The following is a 20,591-nucleotide window of genomic DNA, read 5'->3' on the forward strand; positions in this document are numbered from 1 at the left end:
GAATGCAACTGGGGTTACAATGGATTCAGCATGGAAGAAAACATAGAAAACAACACTTCATTTGTGTCTGTATGAGAATGCAACTTCATATGGTAGTGGTTGACAAAGGTCTCCCAAAATAATCCCTTGACCATGTGGCTATACCAGCTATTGATGAATGACAGTTTTTGAAGTAGTGAAGGACCGGAGATTGTGGGCTTGCACTCTTGCCCTTTACCAATTGAAATTTCTTGAACCTCCTTGTATTGCTTAAGAGGCAGTTTTTTAAAGTATCAGGAGGTGCATGATATATGACTGCCTGAAATTTGCCTGATTTTTTTGTTTGTTTGTTTTTGGTTTTTGGTGGTAGATCTATGGATAGATAGATTTTTAGGATTTTTCTAAGTCCCTAAACCAAACTGTTTTATCCCCCTAGAGCCTCCAGAAATTTTTCTGATTCACAAGACATTAAAAAACCAAAACAAAACATATTTTACATTTGTAGTTGTAAAATCTAATTGCCTGCTGTCATCTTCTGTTTTCCCAGTACAATATGATACATAAAGTGTGGACAGTGGTTTTAATTCTTCTCTTATAAAACCTGTATCTAATTTGATTTACAAAGTACTTTTCAAACATAAAATATTAGCGACATTTCATGATTCATAAACAACTGACTACATAAACTACGATACATAAATAACTATCTCCGACCGATAGAGTGGCGGTAATGCACCAAAATCTATTTTGCTGACTACCAAAAGCAGAACGAAGAAGAAAAGAAGGCGTAGAACCCGGAAGTGGAGTGCGCTCACTCATTAGAATTTTTTTCATGTTTTATTTGTTTTTGACACAAACATAAAGTAAACAGTTTTTGCAGTTAATGCATCGTTATTCTTTATTATTATTATTATTATTATTTTTTTTTAACAGTAAGGACGTATGGCACCTAAAGTTAATTATTCGGTAAGTTACGTGTGGCTGAACAAACTTAAACGTCTTCAGTGATTTTTTTTTTTGTCTTCTCTCTGACATTTAAAACATTAATTATTACTGTCATGCTGTTAAACTGCCTTATATTTCTATTTGCGCACACGGTGCACTGCTTTTAGTTACATTATTGTTTATCTCATAACTGAGCAGTGTTTTCTAATGAAATTTCTTTGAATAACGAACAGGCGAATATTAAAAAGTGACCTTCAAGAACAGTTGTTACATAAAATGGAAATTTAGGCATATAAATTTGTGAATATTGTTTTATTTGTCAACATTTAAAGATTTAAAGGTATTTTTAAACCTCTACCCTCTCAAAAATTACTTGGAAAATCATGACATCAGATAATAATCTTTGATTGTTGTTCTTGACCAGTTTCATAGTCAGGGCCATAAGTGTTTGGATAGAGACACAATTTATGATTTTTTTTTTTCCTCTTTACATCACCACAGTGGATTTAAAATTTTGTATTGTGAAATTCTTTTGATACATAGCGTTTCTGTCATTGGTCAATATAGGTCACATGATCATGAGGCTACATACACGATTTGCTATTGATACGTAGATTCCTAAAGTATGTTGATCACAATCACTAGTCTAACCCCAACCGTAATCTTAACCACAACAAGGCTACTCTACATACAAATTCATTTTGGGATTATTAATATGGCTGTGTACAAATAGCCACTTCCTTTAAAATTAAACAATCAGGATGTGCTTGTAGTGTAGATTTTCAGCTTTCAGAACAATGTTGCCTTATCATTTTAGGCCTTGTGTCCATTTGCATATGTTCTGCACAGTAAGTGAAGTGGGACAAATAGGATCTTTTTTGTTGTCCTGAGACTGATCACCTTGACTGGAAGGGGACTGTGCACCTCAGGTGTACGAACAAGGCTCATTCCTTATGTCTCAGCTATCTAGCAACCTTGCATGTTACTTTGGCATAAATGATTTAGGGTTAAGCTTTGGGTAAGGGTGAGAGTTTGGGTTTAATTTTTCTGAAATGCATACATGGTTTGTACTGACATGAACAGAATTTGAACAATTTATTAGTTTACATAAATAACATTGTGCGGCCAAAAAAGTAACTCATATCGGATTACATCGACTTGCCATTTTATTGGTTGGACTCTAGTTATTGTTAATACAAACTGTTACTTTTACAGCCAGTTTTCTTTTGACAAATCAGGGGATAGACATGAATATTTTCGTCACTGAATATGTCTTGGATTTCACTGGCATCGATCATCAAGAAATACAAATAGTATGGTACTATATGGTAAATTTGTCAGTAGTAGGCTGTTCTCAAAAAAGGGAAGTAATCATCTGGAGACACTTTCTTGAATAATATTCCTCCAATGCTTGGTGAAAATCTCCTCTCCAGTTTCTGAATTACTTTGTATACAAACACATGATCGATTACAATATCTTGCACTAGTTTCATGAAATCAGTATTTAATATGCAATTATGCCTATTTCTGGCCACTTCATGTTTGCTCAGTCCTTATTCAGTATGACTTTTTTTTTTTTTTTTTACATAGCACAGAGACCCTATGCTGAAGAAAAGGGATGACTTTGAGGACATTTTGAAGGAGAGGAGAAACTCCAGTGACTTGAGATATGCTCTCAGATGTTACACACCCATCCTTTACAAAGGTCTGACTCCCTGCGGTCCCAGCCAGTTGAAGAACATGGTGCTTCAATCTCATCATGTCCTCTATGTTGTCCACCAGGTGAATGCAGGGTGATGTCAAATTATACAGGACATTTGCAGACAGTGTTTTTCTAAGTTATAGAAAAACAATTTATTTCCTTTAAGTGCAGAGTAGTGCGTTTTTGCAAACACACACACCTGAGAAGACGAGTGAAATCTTAGAAAAGCTGTGCATTCTGATTTTTAGTCACTCAAAACATTTGTCTGTCTAAAAAAACAACTTTGAAATAACATTGGTATTATTCATTGATTGTTTTCTTTGAATTTTCAAGCTTTCTAAAGAGACAGGCACAACGGTTGATGCCATCATGGAGGATGCATCAGACATCCTGGAGGAAATGGCTCACCGGCTACAGCTCAGCACCATTCGATTCTTTGCTTTCACACTCAGCAAGATCTTTAAAACCTTGTTCAGGAGCATCTGTGTCAATGAAGAGGGAATCCAGAGAGTGAGTACACCATGATGAAACACTTTTCTATTGTTGGGAGTGGCCTCTCTCACAATGTCAGTGTGTCTATCCAAAAAATTGAGGGTCTGTGAAAACTATTTGTGTTTATAAGGATGAAAATGTTGGTCCTCCGTTATGGCTTTGATATGTAAGGTTTGTATTCATGTGGCAGATTTAGTCAAGAATGTCACTACAACTACAATCAAATCATAACAATATATTAAACAGATAATAATAAATAATTGTATCTAGATGTTTCCAGTTGTTGAATTCTTGTTGGTGTTGATGTTTTTCCACTCTTTATTGTATTTATCCAGCATTGTGTGTTTTTCCATTTGTTTTTACTTTTAATTGAGTTACAATCTTTGTTTTGAATTCAGCTTAATTTTAGTATGAAGACTAGAGAGGGGGAATGACTGTTAATGTACATCTTTGTGTGTATAAGCAACATGTATGGACTTTAGGAACCCACCTATATGAGGTGTATCACTATATAAATGGCAGAAAACGCTGTTCTTGACTTTAGACAAGGTTTTTTGTCTATTGTGTTTTCTGTTTCCTCACGATAGGAGTGCACCAACACTGTGCTTGAAGACACTTTGTTTTAAGACCAACACATCCATGGTGTCATGGACCATGTTCTGAGGCTCAGATTCGGTACACAGCAAACCAAGATATTTACCAACAGTCTTTTCAGGGGTACAGTAGGAAGGATAACCGCAAAGCAGGTACATGATGTTTAACACTGAAGCAGTTCAAAATAGGCAGTGCCCAAAAGATGTTAGGCAAACCCAGAGATCAGGATACATTGCAAAGGTCAAAACACAGGAATCACCGGAACATTAATGATATTCACTCGGAACATGAGGAGATGAGAAAGTGTGTTGGAACCATGATGATCTATCGGGGCACATCTGAAATGAGATGCTTTTTGAAGGATGCCAGTCAGTAACAGCTGAAATGCCAAGACACAGGAGCTCAGATGACCACAACACTGAAGAACCTGAGCATGAGGAAACTAGGCAGTTAATAACAACTAAGGCCAGAAATGCAAGGAAACTAATATTAAACTATAATCGCTGAGTGAACGAGAGGGGGAAAAACACAAGGTGAGGAGGAAAAAGATACAGATGTGAGGGAGAAAAACAACAGTGACAAGGTGCATCAGCAGAGAAACCACTGGAGTGTTTTGTGGAAAAAACATAGTACCAGGGATCACGATGGGGGCAAGCGTAATAGAGAGAGGTAATGTAGAAGTAACAGAGAAAAATACACCGATGTGAAGGCGAAGCCAGGAGCAATGAACTCTAATGAGAACCCTAATAAAACCAGTGGCCTGGGACATGAAATAACATACCCAGAAGAAACCTGTTTGCTATAAGGAAGTAAATATAACATAACATGGAGGGAGGACAAAATGAGCCATAACCAAACAAATTAAACACATGCCACAACCCATGACACATGGGTGTGCAGATGACCGCAAATGCATTTGGTAATTGCAGAACATGGGCGCTGGGTGTAAACATGACAACTGCATTGTTGGGGAGATGGCAACAACACTTGTCCTGAGCTGTGCACTGCTTTACACCAGCTGTAAGATAGGGCTGTATGCATTTCTGTGTGTTTTATCAGTCTATGGAAGTTTCACAGAAGACAATCTGCTTTAGCACATGCATATCGCTAAATTTGTGTGTTTATAAATTGTAGCTTCAGCAGACCATTCAGGAGCATCCGGTCATTCTCCTTCCCAGTCATCGAAGTTACATGGACTTTTTGCTGATGTCGTATATCCTGTACACTTATGACCTGGCTCTGCCTGTCATCGCAGCCGGCATGGGTAAGCATGGAAATAATAAGAGCATATTAACTGCTTTACCAAGTTACTGGCTCACCTCTATAATTTATTCCAGTGATTATCACTGAGCCTGTCATTTTTAGAGGTGTTGTTTCAGTTGTATTATATTAACAGGCGTGCTCAGTATATTGCTTACTTCCCTTTACATTTATGTGGCAGTCAACAAGCAGCTCAATATAAAGTGGCTCAGGACAACACCAGTGATAAGAGTTTTTGAACTTTACTTATGTGAACATTTGATTCGCCCTAATCTTCCTGTAGACTTCATGGGGATGAAATTTGTTGGGGAGATGCTGCGTAAGTCTGGAGCCTTCTTCATGCGGCGATCATTTGGTGGAGACAAGCTGTACTGGGCTGTCTTCTCAGAGTACGTCAAGACCATGCTCAAGGTAAAGAGAACTACTTGTATTCCTGTTTTATTGTCATTGTTATCCTTTTCTTTCAGCTGCTCCCGTTAGGGGTTGCAACAACAGATCATCCCTCTGTCACAATCTGTCCTCTGCAGCTTCCTCTGTCACACAAAATATAGTGCAGGAGATAACTGAAACAATCCTGCAAGTGGTGGCATCAAATTTGGCACAAATACTCCTTAGACACACTCTTTTGAAATAACCAATTAGCCACCTGAATTTTTGATAGGCAATCAGGTAGGGGTCAATTGAAGAATTACACAGGGGTCAAAATTAAAAGATGCTCTAATCATATTGAAAACTATATCACATTATTGATCATAAGGATTTGAAAAAAGATATAGTTTGGACTATCTGTGTCTGAATGTTATGGGGTAAAAAAGCAAGAATGGTAACAAGTTTCAGTTTGTACAGGGGTCAAAAGTTAAAGTTGCCCCAATTTTGGTAAAAAGTGATGCATATTATTGGTTGAGCTAATAGGATGAATAAATGGAATAGTTTTGACAGTGTTGAATGCTTGGTCTCCAAAGTAAAGGTCAAACAATGTCAACGTCCATTGGATTCTGTGACATGTGACATATGTCAACCCGTAACATGATAACTAAGCATGACACATGGTGCAAACTATTCCTTTTTAAAACTCTATTAACTCAACTAATAATTTGCATCACTTTTTTACCAAAATTAGGGAAACTTTAACTTTGCAGGATTCCACTCTAAATATTCTCTTATCTGCTGTACTATTACTTCCATGTCCTTTCTCACCACATTTTGGCCTCCCTCTTCTCCTCCTGCCTGGTGGCTCCATCCTCAGAAGTCTTCTCTTGATATCCCCTGGGTGCCTCTTCCATGTCATTCTCTGACTTTGTCTCCAAATGGTCCCACCTATACTCTTATACGCTCATTCATAATCCTGTCCATCCTACTTACTTCTAATTAATGCACATCTTCAGCTCTGCCACCTCCAGCTCTTCCTCCTGTCTTTTTGTTATTGCTACAGTCTCTAAACCGTACAGCATTGCTGGTCTCACCACTGTCTTTCTGTGACAAACCCTTCTGGCCACCTTTCTCCACACAGTCCACCCTGCCTGCACACTCTTCTTCACCTCTCCACTACTTTGGATAGATGATCCCAAGTATTTAAATACACCTTCACCTTCACTACCCCCACTACTTACAACCACACTATTAAAGTGGGCTCTTCCTCATTCACACACGCACTCAGTCTTGTTCCTACTGAATTTCATTCCCCTTCTCTCCAGAGCATATCTTCATCTCTCCAGGCTAGCTTCATGCTGCTCTCTGCTCTCACTACAGTTCACAGTGTCATCTGCAAGCACCATGCTGAAGGAGATTCCTGTGAGATCTTCTTGTCATCATTATAAAGTGACTTTTGTCAGCTTAAGGTTAAGATGGTTAAGGCTAGAGCCCGACCGATATGGATTTTTTGAGGCCGATGCCGATAACGATATTTGGATGAAAAAAAAAATGCAGATAATCGATAAATCGGCTGAATTGCCGATAGCTGATAAATCAGCCGATTTTTTTTTTAAATTAATAAAATGTTCTTTTTTGGGCCCTTAACAAAAAAGGTATGAGCTAAAAGCTGAAGCTTTGTCCTCATATTGATTAACTTTATGACAGAGAAAAAGTTTCAAGTTCAAAAAATGCAATCAAGAATTAAGCCTTTTTGAAATTAGCAAATGCATATCCTTAAAAAGAGTTGTGAAATACATGGGTGATTCTTTAACTACGGGCACTATTGGCCTTGTAAATGTAATTTCCACCACACCATTGCCTTACAATATAAAGTGCCTTGGGGCAACTGTTTGTTGTGATTTGGCGCTATATACATGTGCTCTGATGTTACTGTTTATCTCCATAGAAACTACCCACACAATCTTTCATGCAAACTTTTTAAAGGGACATTATTGTTGTGGTGGAAATTACGGCAATAGTGTGGGACAACTACATTTTGTTTAAAAAAATCACAACAGTTGTATGACATTGAATACCCCAATTATATTTTGATTATTTTACTGATATTTTATTCAGAGATATTTTAAAACATTAGAAAAAACATTTGTTTACTATTCATTTTTATCATTGAAGATCATAAGTCTGGGTGTGGGACAAGCACAAAATGGCAATATTTGCATATAATGATGCTGAAAAAAGGTGAAAAAGTCATCATAGACTACTAGGACAAATTTCTTCAAACACTTTCATTGTAAAGATAACTATAAAAGTGTGAAATTTCCTCTTTTTTCTTTTTTTCATAAAATATGATCAAGGGACATAAAAGTGCCCGTAGTCTAAGAATCACCCACATATGCTCTTGTACCTCTTGTTGCTGCAACTTAGATATAGGTTCAGGATAAGGATATAGATCCTTATAAATTTACTTGTATGCTTTTGTCAGCCGATCAGTGCAGTGTGATGGTGAACTACGGGGGCGGGCGATGAACACATTTAAACAGGGGTGTAAGCAGCTCTCAGTTGACTGGAGTCAGAGCTCCATCTACTGGACAAACGATGCAAGGACATTTTACATTGCCGACATAAACATTATTTCAGTAACTGTTCTGTTTATGAGAAATTATCGGCGTTCTATCGGCAGAATTTCAGCCGATAGTGAGTACTTTGAAAAGGGTTTATATCGGCCAATTATATCGCCCAATTATATCGCCCGATATTATCGGCCGATATAAGCCCTAATATCGGCCGGCCGACATATCGGTCGGGCTCTAGTTAAGGCTCACGATATTACTTTTGCAGTGTCTGTTGTTATTATCCCTTTAATTTTGTTGGTAAAGAGACTAAACAATCTTATTTCTTTTCTTGTTTGCTTGTCTTTATTTTCCTCTCAAGAATGGATTTGCACCTGTTGAATTTTTCCTAGAGGGGACCAGAAGCCGTACGTCCAAGTCTTTGACTCCAAAGTTGGGTAAGGCCATAAGGACGATTCCAACATGGATATAAAAAGTAAACTTATTCATTTTTAAACTGCTTATCTAGATTTAATAGCATTTGGAGCAGGATAATGTTGAATGTCTGTGCATGATCTAGCACATAAGGTGCTTGAACGTTGAGTACCTCAGTGGTTGGAGAGAAGACCAAGAGAATGCCCACACTTCACCTGGCTGTGGCAAATCGATGGCTATTTTAGAGATGTGGGATGGACTGGTTGTCTGCCTGTGTGGTTGCCATCCAAAACCATGGTGTCATGGATGCAGCAAAGTGCGATACCACTGCATGCTCCGAGACTTGACTTGACTTGACTTAGCGCAGGATAAGTAAGGTAGAACAAATGTTCTTCACAGCCAATGTAATGTTTTCAGTGTATTCTGGCTGTAATCTGGGGTGTTTCTCAGTTGGACATGACACGTTGGAGGATTCTGATGTGATGCCTTTTCCACCTCAGCTATGTATTTTCATACACAGGAGCAGTCCTTTGACTGAGTTATTTACTGATGGCAAAACTCCTCACCCAATGTTCAAGGGTGAGTTTTACCACATTGCAAAGGAAACTCATTTCAACCACTTGTGTTTATGAGTTCACCCTTTTACTCAGTTTGTGGCCACAGCTGAGATTTGGAACATAGAAATCATTTGGTGAATTGACATCTTTGAATTCTGACTAAGTCCACTCTTCAGCACAAGAGTCTGCTGACAAACCATTGTTTTCTAACTTCTGATTTAGAGGCACAGAATAGAATCCTGACTGTGCCATACTCAGGATCGTTGGTTGAAATCCCTCTCGAACTCACTAAGGAACCTCGGGCAAGATCCTGAGCCACTAAATTGCTCCCATTGTGCAGTTGAGCACTTTGACATCGGTGTGTGAATGTGAGGCATCATTGTAAAACGCTTTGAGCATGTGCATAAATGCAATCCAATCCCTCCCGGTGAACACTGGAGGTCACTGTCAGGAATTACTGGATTCATGAAGCCACAAATATCTATAATGACAAAATATAATTTTCTACTCTCGAAACAAGGTTTGATTTACACCCCCCACCCCCAAAAAAGGCAAACATTAGTTGGGACGTACACACTGTAAAACTCAATGAGTTAGTTGAACTCAAACCATTTGAGGAAACCAATTGCTTTAAACCATTTGAGTTTGCCAACTTAAATAAAATAATTTTCAAAAATGGAATTGTTAAATTTTTAGTAACTTAACAATTTATAGTTAATTAAACTTATGTAAATCTAGTTTGCGTTTTTCAATAAAAAAAAGGTGACAAATAACTTTCTGCCTAAAAAAAAAAATTGCTTTGTATTTTGGATACATTTTTGGATGCATTCTTTGGTTTACTTGTTGACAATAATCTGCTTTCTAAAAAAAAAAAAAAAAAACCTGAAAGGACTACAACAGAATGAAAAATGCTAAATGGTAGCCCATGAACAGAACTTGCAGTTTTTCATAATTGTATAAACTCAGTTACAATGAGTGAATGGAATGCACTGGAAATACATCACCAACACTTAAATGCCCCAAAACTTTAAATGCACTTAAAGGAACTGAGTTGTTATGACAACAGTTCATTTTTGAGTTAGTTTAATACATGGAAATGAGTGACTATAACTTTTTTCAAAGTTTGAGTTACATTAATTATTGTATTAAAATAGAGTGTTCGGTTTAACAGTGTAGGGATCACCCATCTGTCTTTGAGTCTTGTAGGTGCAGCTCCTCCTAAACCATTTGGTGGTGTCCACTGAAATTTCTCACAGTGATTCACATACCATTTGAAAGTGTGCATGAAGGAACATGATTCTGGTCTGATGTCTTCAAAGGGAGATAATTGGAGTTTTGTGTTATTTGACACATAATACTGTATGATGGAGGCTCTTCACAAACCTGAAGATGACCCACCAGCCCCGAAATAAGGTCTTGTATGGCCTTGCTTAGCGATGCGCACAGAGCGTTTAAATCCTTGATACTGAAACTTCATAAAAGCAGCTTCCCCTAAACTGCTTCATGGATTTTAATGAAACTTCACACAGTGAAAAGACACCATGGGCATGAAGGCAAGTAATTCCAGTCCAACAGATGGTTCAAATGTTTGGCAGATATGTTTTTTTTTATTATTTAATGTCATATTTTGCATATTACATCTATAGTTGTTCACCAGTTTCCAAATTCAGGTATTTCATCACAAAATATTTGCTACCACTGATATATAGTACATGCAAGTAACTCCTGTAGTATGAGTGGGAGCTACTTACTCACAGCTCTGTCATTTAACCCTCGGGGTCCGAGGGCATTTTTTGGACAGTTCACTCGCCTGGCATAAATGTTTTATTATTGCTGTTAACAGTTCTCCCTGTATCCCACAATCAAGTTTTATGTCTATTTTTTTCAGGACAACCTGTGCTTTCAGAATATATATGTTTTTGTTGTGTTTTATAAGTGTAATATCTTGATGTAATCTTAATGTCCCTAAGATAATGTATTATCTTAGGGACCTCATAGTACCATATCACCCCAATAGAGCACTTCGCTCTCAGACTGCAGGCTTACTTGTAGTTCCTAGGGTTTGTAAGAGTAGAATGGGAGGCAGAGCCTTCAGCTTTCAGGCTCCTCTCCTCTGGAACCAGCTCCCAATTCAGATCAGGGAGACAGACACCCTCTCTACTTTTAAGATTAGGCTTAAAACTTTTCTTTTTGCTAAAGCTTATAGTTAGGGCTGGATCGGGTGACCCTGAACCATCCCTTAGTTATGCTGCTATAGACTTAGACTGCTGGGGGGTTCCCATGATGCAGTGAGTGTTTCTTTCTCTTTTTGCTCTGTATGCACCACTCTGCATTTAATCATTAGTGATTGATCTCTGCTCCCCTCCACAGGGTGTCTTTTTCCTGGTTCTCTCCCTCAGCCCCAAGCAGTCCCAGCAGAAGACTGCCCCTCCCTGAGCCTGGTTCTGCTGGAGGTTTCTTCCTGTTAAAAGGGAGTTTTTCCTTCCCACTGTCGCCAAGTGCTTGCTCACAGGGGGTCATTTTGACCGTTGGGTTTTTCCGTAATTAATGTATGGCCTTGCCTTACAATATAAAGCGCCTTGGGGCAACTGTTTGTTGTGATTTGGCGCTATATAAATAAAATTGATTTGATTTAATAAAAGTTTACAATCAAAAATAGGCAAGGAAAAAATAAAGCGACACTTTATAAAGGTAATTTGAGGTCTTGTGTGAAAGACTGTACAACAAAAAGGTTCAAACAATAAACACAAATGCACATTTTGAACAGTATATACAAAATGGTTTATGCGTTTTGTTCTCCATTGATATGGTAAACAGTGCTTTACGCAGAGAAAGCAACAGAGTTATCCAGTAACATTCACATGCAAACTAGTGGAGCAATCCTGATAGTTACACACTCTTTGTTTGAGCACATGAGATTGTCATCAGAGGCTCTCCATCTGCTCCTGCTTTCACTATTCACTGTGCGTAATGGCGCAGGGTGCACTGAGTATGTACTAATAGTATGTACTCATTGAAGCACCCAGGGGGCTATTCAAACGGGCCAACTAGTAACACATCACTCCTGAAAACGATCTTTGGCTTTTCACGTGAGGTAAATCTGCTCTACGATTGGATTTTGGAAAACCATGTGACGGTGAACCAATTCCGATTGGACACTCACATTGCGCACGTCATCACAGAGCTTCTATGAGCAGTACAAAGATGGCCGATGGCTGGCTCGAAAGTCCGTGGCGTTAACTTTTCAGCAAAAAAAAAAAAAAAGTAAGTTTCTATCTCATATCATTAAAAAGTTATTTATAAGCTATTTATAAGCTTGGTCTTAGCCGTCGTATACGACGGCGTCGGCCCCAGAGGTTTAAATGAAATTCTGGCCCCTAAAACACTTGTAGCAAGGACTGAATGCCAGTGCGCATTGATGAGCAATTTCCAGTGGCATTGCTAACATAGCAAACATCAATGCATTTGCATCTTGACACTACGAAATCCCTGTCTGGTGTTACTACTCTCTGTCATCTCCGAACAAAATAAAATGGAAAGAAAATGCCTCGCAGAAACGTGTAAGAACATTGTGATGTAAACACATGCCCATACGCTGATGTCACACTTCTAGGTTGACTGCAGCGCCTCTAGTGGTGGATTATTTTTAGCACATTTGTTTAGATAATTATTAATAGAAAAAATAATAATTTGGAAAATAACTGCAGATATTAGTTTGATTTACCATTAACATTTTAAAGCAGGTCCCTTTTAATGTTTTCCTGTGGTGCATTCAGGGTTCATACACTATTCTGTTTGTTTATTTCTGCCTCTCACTGTTCATTTTCATCCAGGTCTGTTGAATATAGTGATGGACCCATTCCTCAAAGGAGAAGTGTTTGATATCAGCCTGGTCCCAGTAAGTATCAGTTATGAAAGAGTCTTGGAAGAGTCACTGTATGCGAGGGAACTGCTGGGTGTACCCAAACCCAAGGAGACCACTTCAGTAAGTCTCTTAAATGTCCAGGGTGACAGAACAGAAAAGCTAGGCAAAGACTAATTATTGCAAACCTATGCATTGTTGCATGATAACATTTTAAACCTGTGGTGGGTACTTTATGCAAGTATTTCAAAATATTTAATAGTAAAGTCAACTGAATTGACAGATAAAGGCTTTATGTCACGTGACAGATGCTGAACTATTCTGTAAAACTGTTTTTCTTTTCTCTTGTTTATCTTTCGTCCTGTAGGGTCTGTTTAAAGCCAGAAAGGTCCTCAGTGAAGACTACGGCAGCATCCATGTTTACTTCGGTACCCCTGTGTCTGTCAGAAGTTTAGCCCAGACAAGCATTAATCGCTGCCAGTTCAACCTCGTGCCACGGTACGACAAAGTACCATAAAATGAGCTCATCACTAACTGGTCAGATGTAGATCTTCGATGAGCTGAAGAATTTTGGAACAAATTAATTGATATATTCCCAGTGCTAGTAACAGAGTATGCCCTGTACAGCAAAAATATACATGAAATTAAACACTTGACCATCACCTTCTCTTCGAGTAGATGTGCACCAGATACACGTAGCTGTGTCTGCTACCTGCTGGGTGGTTAGTGGATGCTCGATGGATTATGGGGAATTGTGAACAGCTGTGGTTGAACTTACATGTGGTGTGCTCTACCCACATGTATTTGCCTTCAGGTGCATGTCAGCTAACAAGTTAAATAAGCAACCCCGTGGAGAAACATGATGTCCACGGGGTGAAACACCCAACAGAACTGGAAAGTAAAACCCGACTTTTAAAGAATGGATGGAACATGTGGATTGTGGTGAATACCAAAGCTCCCTAATTTTGCTGAAGGAACAAGTTCATTTTCAAGCTACATTCCTTGTTTATATATATATATATATATATATATATATATATATATATATATATACACGTACGTATATAAACAAACAACAAAACAACATTTCTTCACAGTGTACTGTCCAGTAGAGGACATAACAAAGGCAATTGACAATGGTCATGCAATAATAAAATGATCATAACCTGATTAAATCCAACCTGCTTTTCTATTAAATGGCAGGAAACCACCTGAACGAAAAGTAGTTTGATCATCTAACACAAGTTATGTGTTCTTAATTATAAAACTGGTCATAGTCCATGGGCCAAGCAGGTTTTCGGTACCACTTAAGGGGAAAAAAAACGACACTTAGAATCCAGCCTCAGTGTAACATGGTCTCCACAAAAATCTATGATAGCCATCCCAGGGTGGTAGCTGTAGCCAGGTACGGATCAATGAGGAATTACACAGAGGTCAAACTTTAAAAATGCTCCAGTCATGTTGAAAACTATATCACATTACTTGTCTGATCATAACAATTCCAAAAAGGTATAGTTTGGACTATGAATGACGGAATGTTCTAGAGTTATGGGGTCAAAACAGCAAAAATGGTGCACAAAGGTTAGTTTCAGTTTGTACAGGGGTCAAATATTAAAGTTGCTCCAATTTCAGTAAACAATTATGCAAATTATTGTTTGGGTTAATATGGTTCTAAAAAGGAATAGTTTGCACCATCTGTCATGCTTAGTTATCATGTTACAGGGTAACATATGTCACATGTCATAGAATTCAATGGGCTTGACCTTGTTTGATCTTTACCTTGGAGACAGAGCATTCAACACAGTCAAAACGATTCCTTTTATTGAGCAACTTTAACTTTTGGCCCCTGCACAAATTGAAATTGACCTTTGTCATCATTTTTGCTGTTTTGACCCCATAACTCCAGAACATTCCGTCATAGATAGTCCAAACTATACCTTTTTGGAATTATGATCAGACAAATAATGTGATATAGTTTTCAACATGATTGGAGCATTTGTAAAGTTTGACCTCTGTGTAATTCTTCATTGACCCCTACCTGGCTACAGCTACCACCCTGGGATGGCTATCATAGATTGTTGTGTAGGCCATGGTACACTGAGGTTGAATTGTAAGTGTCATTTCGTCCCCTAAGTGGTACCGATGAGGTCAAAATTCATGACTGGCTCATGGTCTATCAAACATTTTACATATTTATAGTGGTAGTGATTATGTCCACATGACTGCAACTCTCATCCCAGAATGTGGTTATTTGAGCTTAACCCCTTGTACCCCACTGGCGACAATTGTTGCCGAAGTGCGTCACTGTCATGTTCTACTCACAATAAAAAAATCTCAAAGGTACTAATGCAACTTTTTTCACTTATAAAAAAAAAAACAAAAAACTGGGCATAAACGGGTTAAGGAGGACTAGGTGCTGTACGGTTTGAGGTTATTTCCCACCTGTGCTGTCTACCTCCTGGCTTTAATCCTCAAAACCTGAGCATGATATCTGTCATTCTCCTTATTTTTTCTTCTTTGTGCAAGAAAAAAAATTCAAAACCTTGTGGTGAGTGTAACATTTCTGTTTCCAGACATATCCCCAGGAGACCCACTGAGGAGATCCAACGCTTTGTCAACGATGCTGCCTACAGACTAGTACGGGTCCAGGAGGAGAATATGGTCCTGAAGCCCTGGGTTCTTGTGGTTTCCCTTTTGCTCCAGCAGCACCATATGAACCAGGAGTCATGGCCGAAACAGCAGGGAATGTCATTAGATGAGCTGGCTGAACAGACTGTGTGGCTCAGAGATGTTTCCCAGCAGTATGGAGCCTTCCTTCACTGGCCCGGTACAGTATGAGCTCAGCTTTCTCCGTCAGATTCAGTGTCATCACAGAGGTACAACTGGATGTCTCTGTTTCAAGTGCTCTGATGAACAGGAAGCCTCCATTTGAAAATCAAAGGAGGTGTTTAAATGAATAAATAAGAAAAACGCATAAAAATAAATGCTGGCTAAGAATAAATCAGATTAGGCGAGTCTAAAAAATTGGCCTTTTAAAGGTATCTGAATAAAGTTGACACATGGTACAGCTCCTTACTCAGGGGGAGGAGGAATAACAGGAAGACAGAGGACAGGAAGGAGAGGAACAGTAGTAGCCAGTAAACCAGTAGTGAACAGTATTTCTGGTATTTATACTTGCAAAATGTTTTTGACTTTACTGTGTGCTGCTAAACAATGCTGCTGGAACCTCAGTTTCCCTGAGGGAGTCTTCCCAAGGGATCAGTAAAGTTCTAGCTAATCTATCTACATATGATGCTATCTTATGGCAGGAAGGCAGTGCCTACACCTCTGAGTTTGCCGTCACACAGCTAAATGTAAATGCATGGAATTTGGTCAAAGTCACTATCAATTCATTAGAATTGCCATATTTTCTGGACTATGGATCATTTTACTTTTGTTTTTTTAATGCTAGTTTGGGAGGTCCTGCAACTTGTATTCAACTTATATGTCAAAAAATTGGGGTGTAAAGGTTCATAAAAATCACTGTTCAATGTTTGCAGTGCAGTAGAAACACGAAACACAGAATTGAAGTTATTTAGTCTGTCTTTTAGGCTAGTGTGCGACTGAATAGTCTTTCCAGATTGTTACAAAAAAAAATTTTCTTGAATTTTTGTAAAACCTGTTTCAAAAATAAATGCATCTTACACTCTGGTGTGACTTTTAGTCTCAGAAATGTGGTAGATGTTTTTGTAAAGGATCTTACGTGTGTATCTGACAGGGCAAAACCAGAGCCGTAATGAATCAAGCAGATCTCTCTTATTTCCGCTACTATTTGTTTAGTGATATTGGTTATGGATTTGAAAAAGGTTTGGCTTTATTTAGAAATCAGTGTCATGTGATGATGATAATTGACTCACCACTTTGTCAAACAGCTGTTGCACCATGATTTATTTTGTGCAAATTGAACACAGCTGTGCAATAATCAAGCTGTCTAATCAGCATCTTGATTTGCCACACCTGGGACAGATTTAGACAGATTTGTTAATATTTTGGAGAAATAGGTCTTTTGTGTATATAGAAAACGTTTTAGATTTTTCAGTTTATGAAAAATGGGAACAAAAACAAAGTATTGCATTTATATTTTTGTTCAGCTTAAATATTATTTTGAGATATATACGTAGTAAATTATTGGGGTGGGGGGGTTGTGGGGATTTGTCACCGTATGTGGTAGTGACTTGTGTCCAAAGACCTACCTGTCCCCCATGTCTTCCTCTTTCTCACTGTCCAGTAGTCTTTGATTTCTCTCTCTCTGTCTCTCTCAGACCACATGTCCCCATCTGAAGTAGTTTCCTCCAGTCTTTCTCTGCACCACGGTCTCGTGAGGATCTGTGACAGGCGGGTCCAGCTGGCACTCGAGCAACAAGGTGCACGTTTCTTTGTTTTTTTACATTGCTCCCACAAAGTTTTCAGAAGCCTTTTGCACATTTAGTCTTTTTGCAACCTCATTCTTAAATGCTGTAACAACATCATGCACTGTACTCCATAAATAATAAGTTCAGAGATTAAAATTCTTTTTATTAAAAATAAAACCCCAATATAATTACACTTCTGTCACATGAACAAAACAAGAAGGGGAAGCCTGAGAGTGCAACACTGGTATGTACAGTGTAGATCCTTGAGAGGTGGGCCGTCAGCACGGCCTTCTTTACTTGCCTACGTATTGTCAAAATGAGACTTTTAAAAAAATTATTTTCATTTATATTTTATGTATTTTACAACAATAATTCCAATAATTTATTTATTTTCAATCCCAAGTAATAAAATTAATGTGGTCTGTGTCCTTGGACAAGGCACTTCATCTCCAGTGTGTCTGTCCACCGAGGTGTAAATGGATATTGGCCTTGGCTGTGGAGGTAACCTTTGTCAGGCAAGTGTCCCAGCTAGGGTGAGTCATAGAGACTCATCCACTTGACGTTATGGCAGAGGCTCCCAAACCTTTTCCATAGATTAGAATATTTTCAAAAACCCAAAGGATGTTGTTCAGTTCCTGGGTGCTTCTCTCTATATGTCCTTGAGAATGACACTGAACCCCAAATAGCTTCAGCGTGCAGGTCAGCACAGTGCGTGGAAGCTCCTTGCATTCAAGCAGGTATGAATGAGTGAAAGTGACGTGCCACTGCATCATGTTTTATAAAGCTGGTCTTAAAAGGTGCTACAAAAATTTAGTCCAGAACTGTATTTTAACACTTAGACTCTGTTTTACCATACCTTATGTTAATCCTCAACCTCAACTAGGAGACCAGTCGAGGCCTGGGGAGGCTCAGTGCACCACCACACCAGAAGAGGAACTTTTGAGCAAGGCAGTCATTATACTCTCGTGCACCTCCTACAGGAACCAGGCTCTGCATGTCTTCCTTCGCCCAGCACTGCTGGCCTCTGCCATCAGCGCTGCCTCTTCCAACAAGAAACGTAAGCCTGAGGCTGCTGTGTGTCTGTTTAAACTGTATATGAAACGTGTGATACATGTGGAGTGCCACAGGGTTCAGTTCTTGGGCTGTTGTTGTTTCTTTTATATATTATTATATTAATGATCAAGTCAAAATGAAGAGTAATGCTCTATTTCACATCTTCTCTGTGACAACTGCACACCACATGATGATATGGTAGGAATCAGAGCAACACCAATTAATTGATTATTAATCACAAACTATTTAATTTTTCTCCTTTAAAACCAAAAAGCAAATTCTCTGATTTCAGCTTCTTAAATGTGAATTTGTTCTGGTTTGTTGTGCTACTTTCTCTACTCATATCTGAAAGTGCACTGAATACCTCTGCGTTGTGGACAAAACATGACGTCTAAAAGCATCATCTTGGCTGTTTCACAATTTTCTGACATTTTATGGCCCTTACAACTAATCAGTATTAGGAATGAGCACATCAGAGGGACAGCACAGGTCGTGTGCTTTAGAGACGTAGTGAGAGAGGAGAGATTGATATGGTTTAAGGAGAAGGATGCTGAGGATGGAGGCCTGTGGATCAGCTGGAAGGGAAAATCCTGCCATCTTGTCTATGGCTGATGCTAAGACCCTGATCCATGCATTTGTCTCTTCTAGATTGGACTACTGCAATGTTCTATTTTTCTGGTTTACCGCAGTCCAGCATTAGGGCTCTCCAATTGGTTCAAAATGCTGCAGCCAGACTTTTGACACGAAGCAGAAAGTTCAACCACATTACACCCGTTTTGGTGTCTCTTCACTGGTTTCCTGTCCCAGTGAGATCAGATTTTAATGTTCTACTACTAACCTACAAAAGTGTTCACGGACTGGCACCTCCCTACTTAGCTGACCTAATTAAACCCTTTGTGTGTCCTGAATCAGACTGAGACATTCATGGACTACTTTGTGTCCCTAGGGTGAATAAGAAGTCTGTGGGTCACAGAGCTTTCTCTTATCGTGCCCCTGTTCTGTGGAATGACCTCCATGCGTCAGTAAAACAGTCAGATTCTGTAGAGACTTTCAAGTCCAGACTTAAGATGCACTTATTTTCCCTTTCGTATGGCTAGCATACTGGCATAGTATGTTACTAAGCATTTAATTTAATTAGCTTATAATGCGCCAAATCACAGGTGTCAAGGCACCTTACATAAAACAAGTCAACATAAAATTTAATTAATAACTAAAAATGAATAAAAAAATTCAAAATACATGAATAAAAACAGAAGTAAAAGAATAACACAGATAAAAATAAAAACTATTCATAAGAAAGAAAAAAAAAAGGTTTTCAGTCTTGCCTTAAAAATGTCCACGGACTCCGACTGCCTCACGGTCGCAGGAAGACTGTTCCACAGGGTGGGTGCACGATACGAAAAGGCTCTTTGACCTGCTGATGACTTCTTCACCCTGGGAACAAAATTTACTCTTTTAAATTAATTTTATTAGGAAACAAACCGCGGCCTCAACTTTATCTAAAGTCTGAGTCTTTTAGTGACGCTTAGAGCTATAATGGACTGCATTTATATTGGGTTTTTCCATCTGCATCACGCTCAAAGTGCTTTACAATTATGCCTCACATTCACCCCAATGTCAGGATGCTGCCATACAAGGCGCTCACTACACACTGGGAGCAGTAGGGGATTAAAGACCTTGCCCAAGGGCCCTTAGTGATTTTCCAGTCAGGCGGGATTTGAACCCAGGATCTTGTGGACTCAAGCCCAACACCTTAACCACTAGACCATCACCTCCCCCAGACCATCACCTCCCCCAGGTGATGGTCTGGGGGAGGTGATGGAGGAGCTAGGGACTGGCGATCACCTGAGTATTTCTTCTGTTTTTCTTGTTGCTTAACGTTGACAAATTATACTGTATTTGTTGTTTTTCTGATGGCTGATTCTGTTTTTTTTCTCTCTGTTTGAGGTGCGGCTCCATCCAGAGATGGATGTGGTGTCTGTTTCTGAAACCCTCCTGTCCTGTGCACCAGTAACATTTCCTGTATATTCGTTTTGTGAATTGTTTTTGTAATTTGTGTCTGTAGCATGGCCCAAGCAGAGGGTCACCCCTTTGAGTCTGGTCTGCTTGAGGTTTCTTCCTTGCCAGTGTTCTTGCTTTGGGAGTTGGTAAGGTTAGACTTTACTTGTGTGAATCACCTTGAGACAACTATGTTATGATTTGGTGCTAAAATGAAAATAAAATGAAGAAAGAAAGAAAAGGAAAGGGCATCCTGTGCAATATGCAGACCACAAAAAATGGGATTTGATAACAAATTCAGGTGGGTTAGAGAGGTAAGATGTAATCATGAACCCAAACAGGAGCAGTTGAAAAGAAAAGCGTCTCTACATGAACTCCAGATGAGACTAAAACCTGGTCTTC

General features: G+C 38.9%; 1 protein-coding gene across 1 annotated transcript in view; it reads left to right on the top strand.

Annotated features, from left to right (window-relative positions):
• The first annotated feature begins 782 nt into the window (after positions 1-782).
• Positions 783-20,591, top strand: part of gnpat (glyceronephosphate O-acyltransferase) — a 31,745-nt gene continuing 11,936 nt past the window's right edge. The window contains exons 1-11 of the mRNA XM_034162419.1: positions 783-945; positions 2,515-2,706; positions 2,960-3,136; positions 4,847-4,976; positions 5,256-5,383; positions 8,276-8,351; positions 12,719-12,870; positions 13,115-13,245; positions 15,321-15,574; positions 17,049-17,150; positions 18,022-18,195. Of these exons, the coding sequence (XP_034018310.1) occupies positions 922-945; positions 2,515-2,706; positions 2,960-3,136; positions 4,847-4,976; positions 5,256-5,383; positions 8,276-8,351; positions 12,719-12,870; positions 13,115-13,245; positions 15,321-15,574; positions 17,049-17,150; positions 18,022-18,195 (1,540 nt within the window). The 5' untranslated portion in view covers positions 783-921. The remainder of the gene's footprint in view (positions 946-2,514; positions 2,707-2,959; positions 3,137-4,846; positions 4,977-5,255; positions 5,384-8,275; positions 8,352-12,718; positions 12,871-13,114; positions 13,246-15,320; positions 15,575-17,048; positions 17,151-18,021; positions 18,196-20,591) is intronic.

Source organism: Thalassophryne amazonica, chromosome 21, assembly GCF_902500255.1.
Source record: "Thalassophryne amazonica chromosome 21, fThaAma1.1, whole genome shotgun sequence".
Classification (NCBI taxonomy): domain Eukaryota; kingdom Metazoa; phylum Chordata; class Actinopteri; order Batrachoidiformes; family Batrachoididae; genus Thalassophryne; species Thalassophryne amazonica.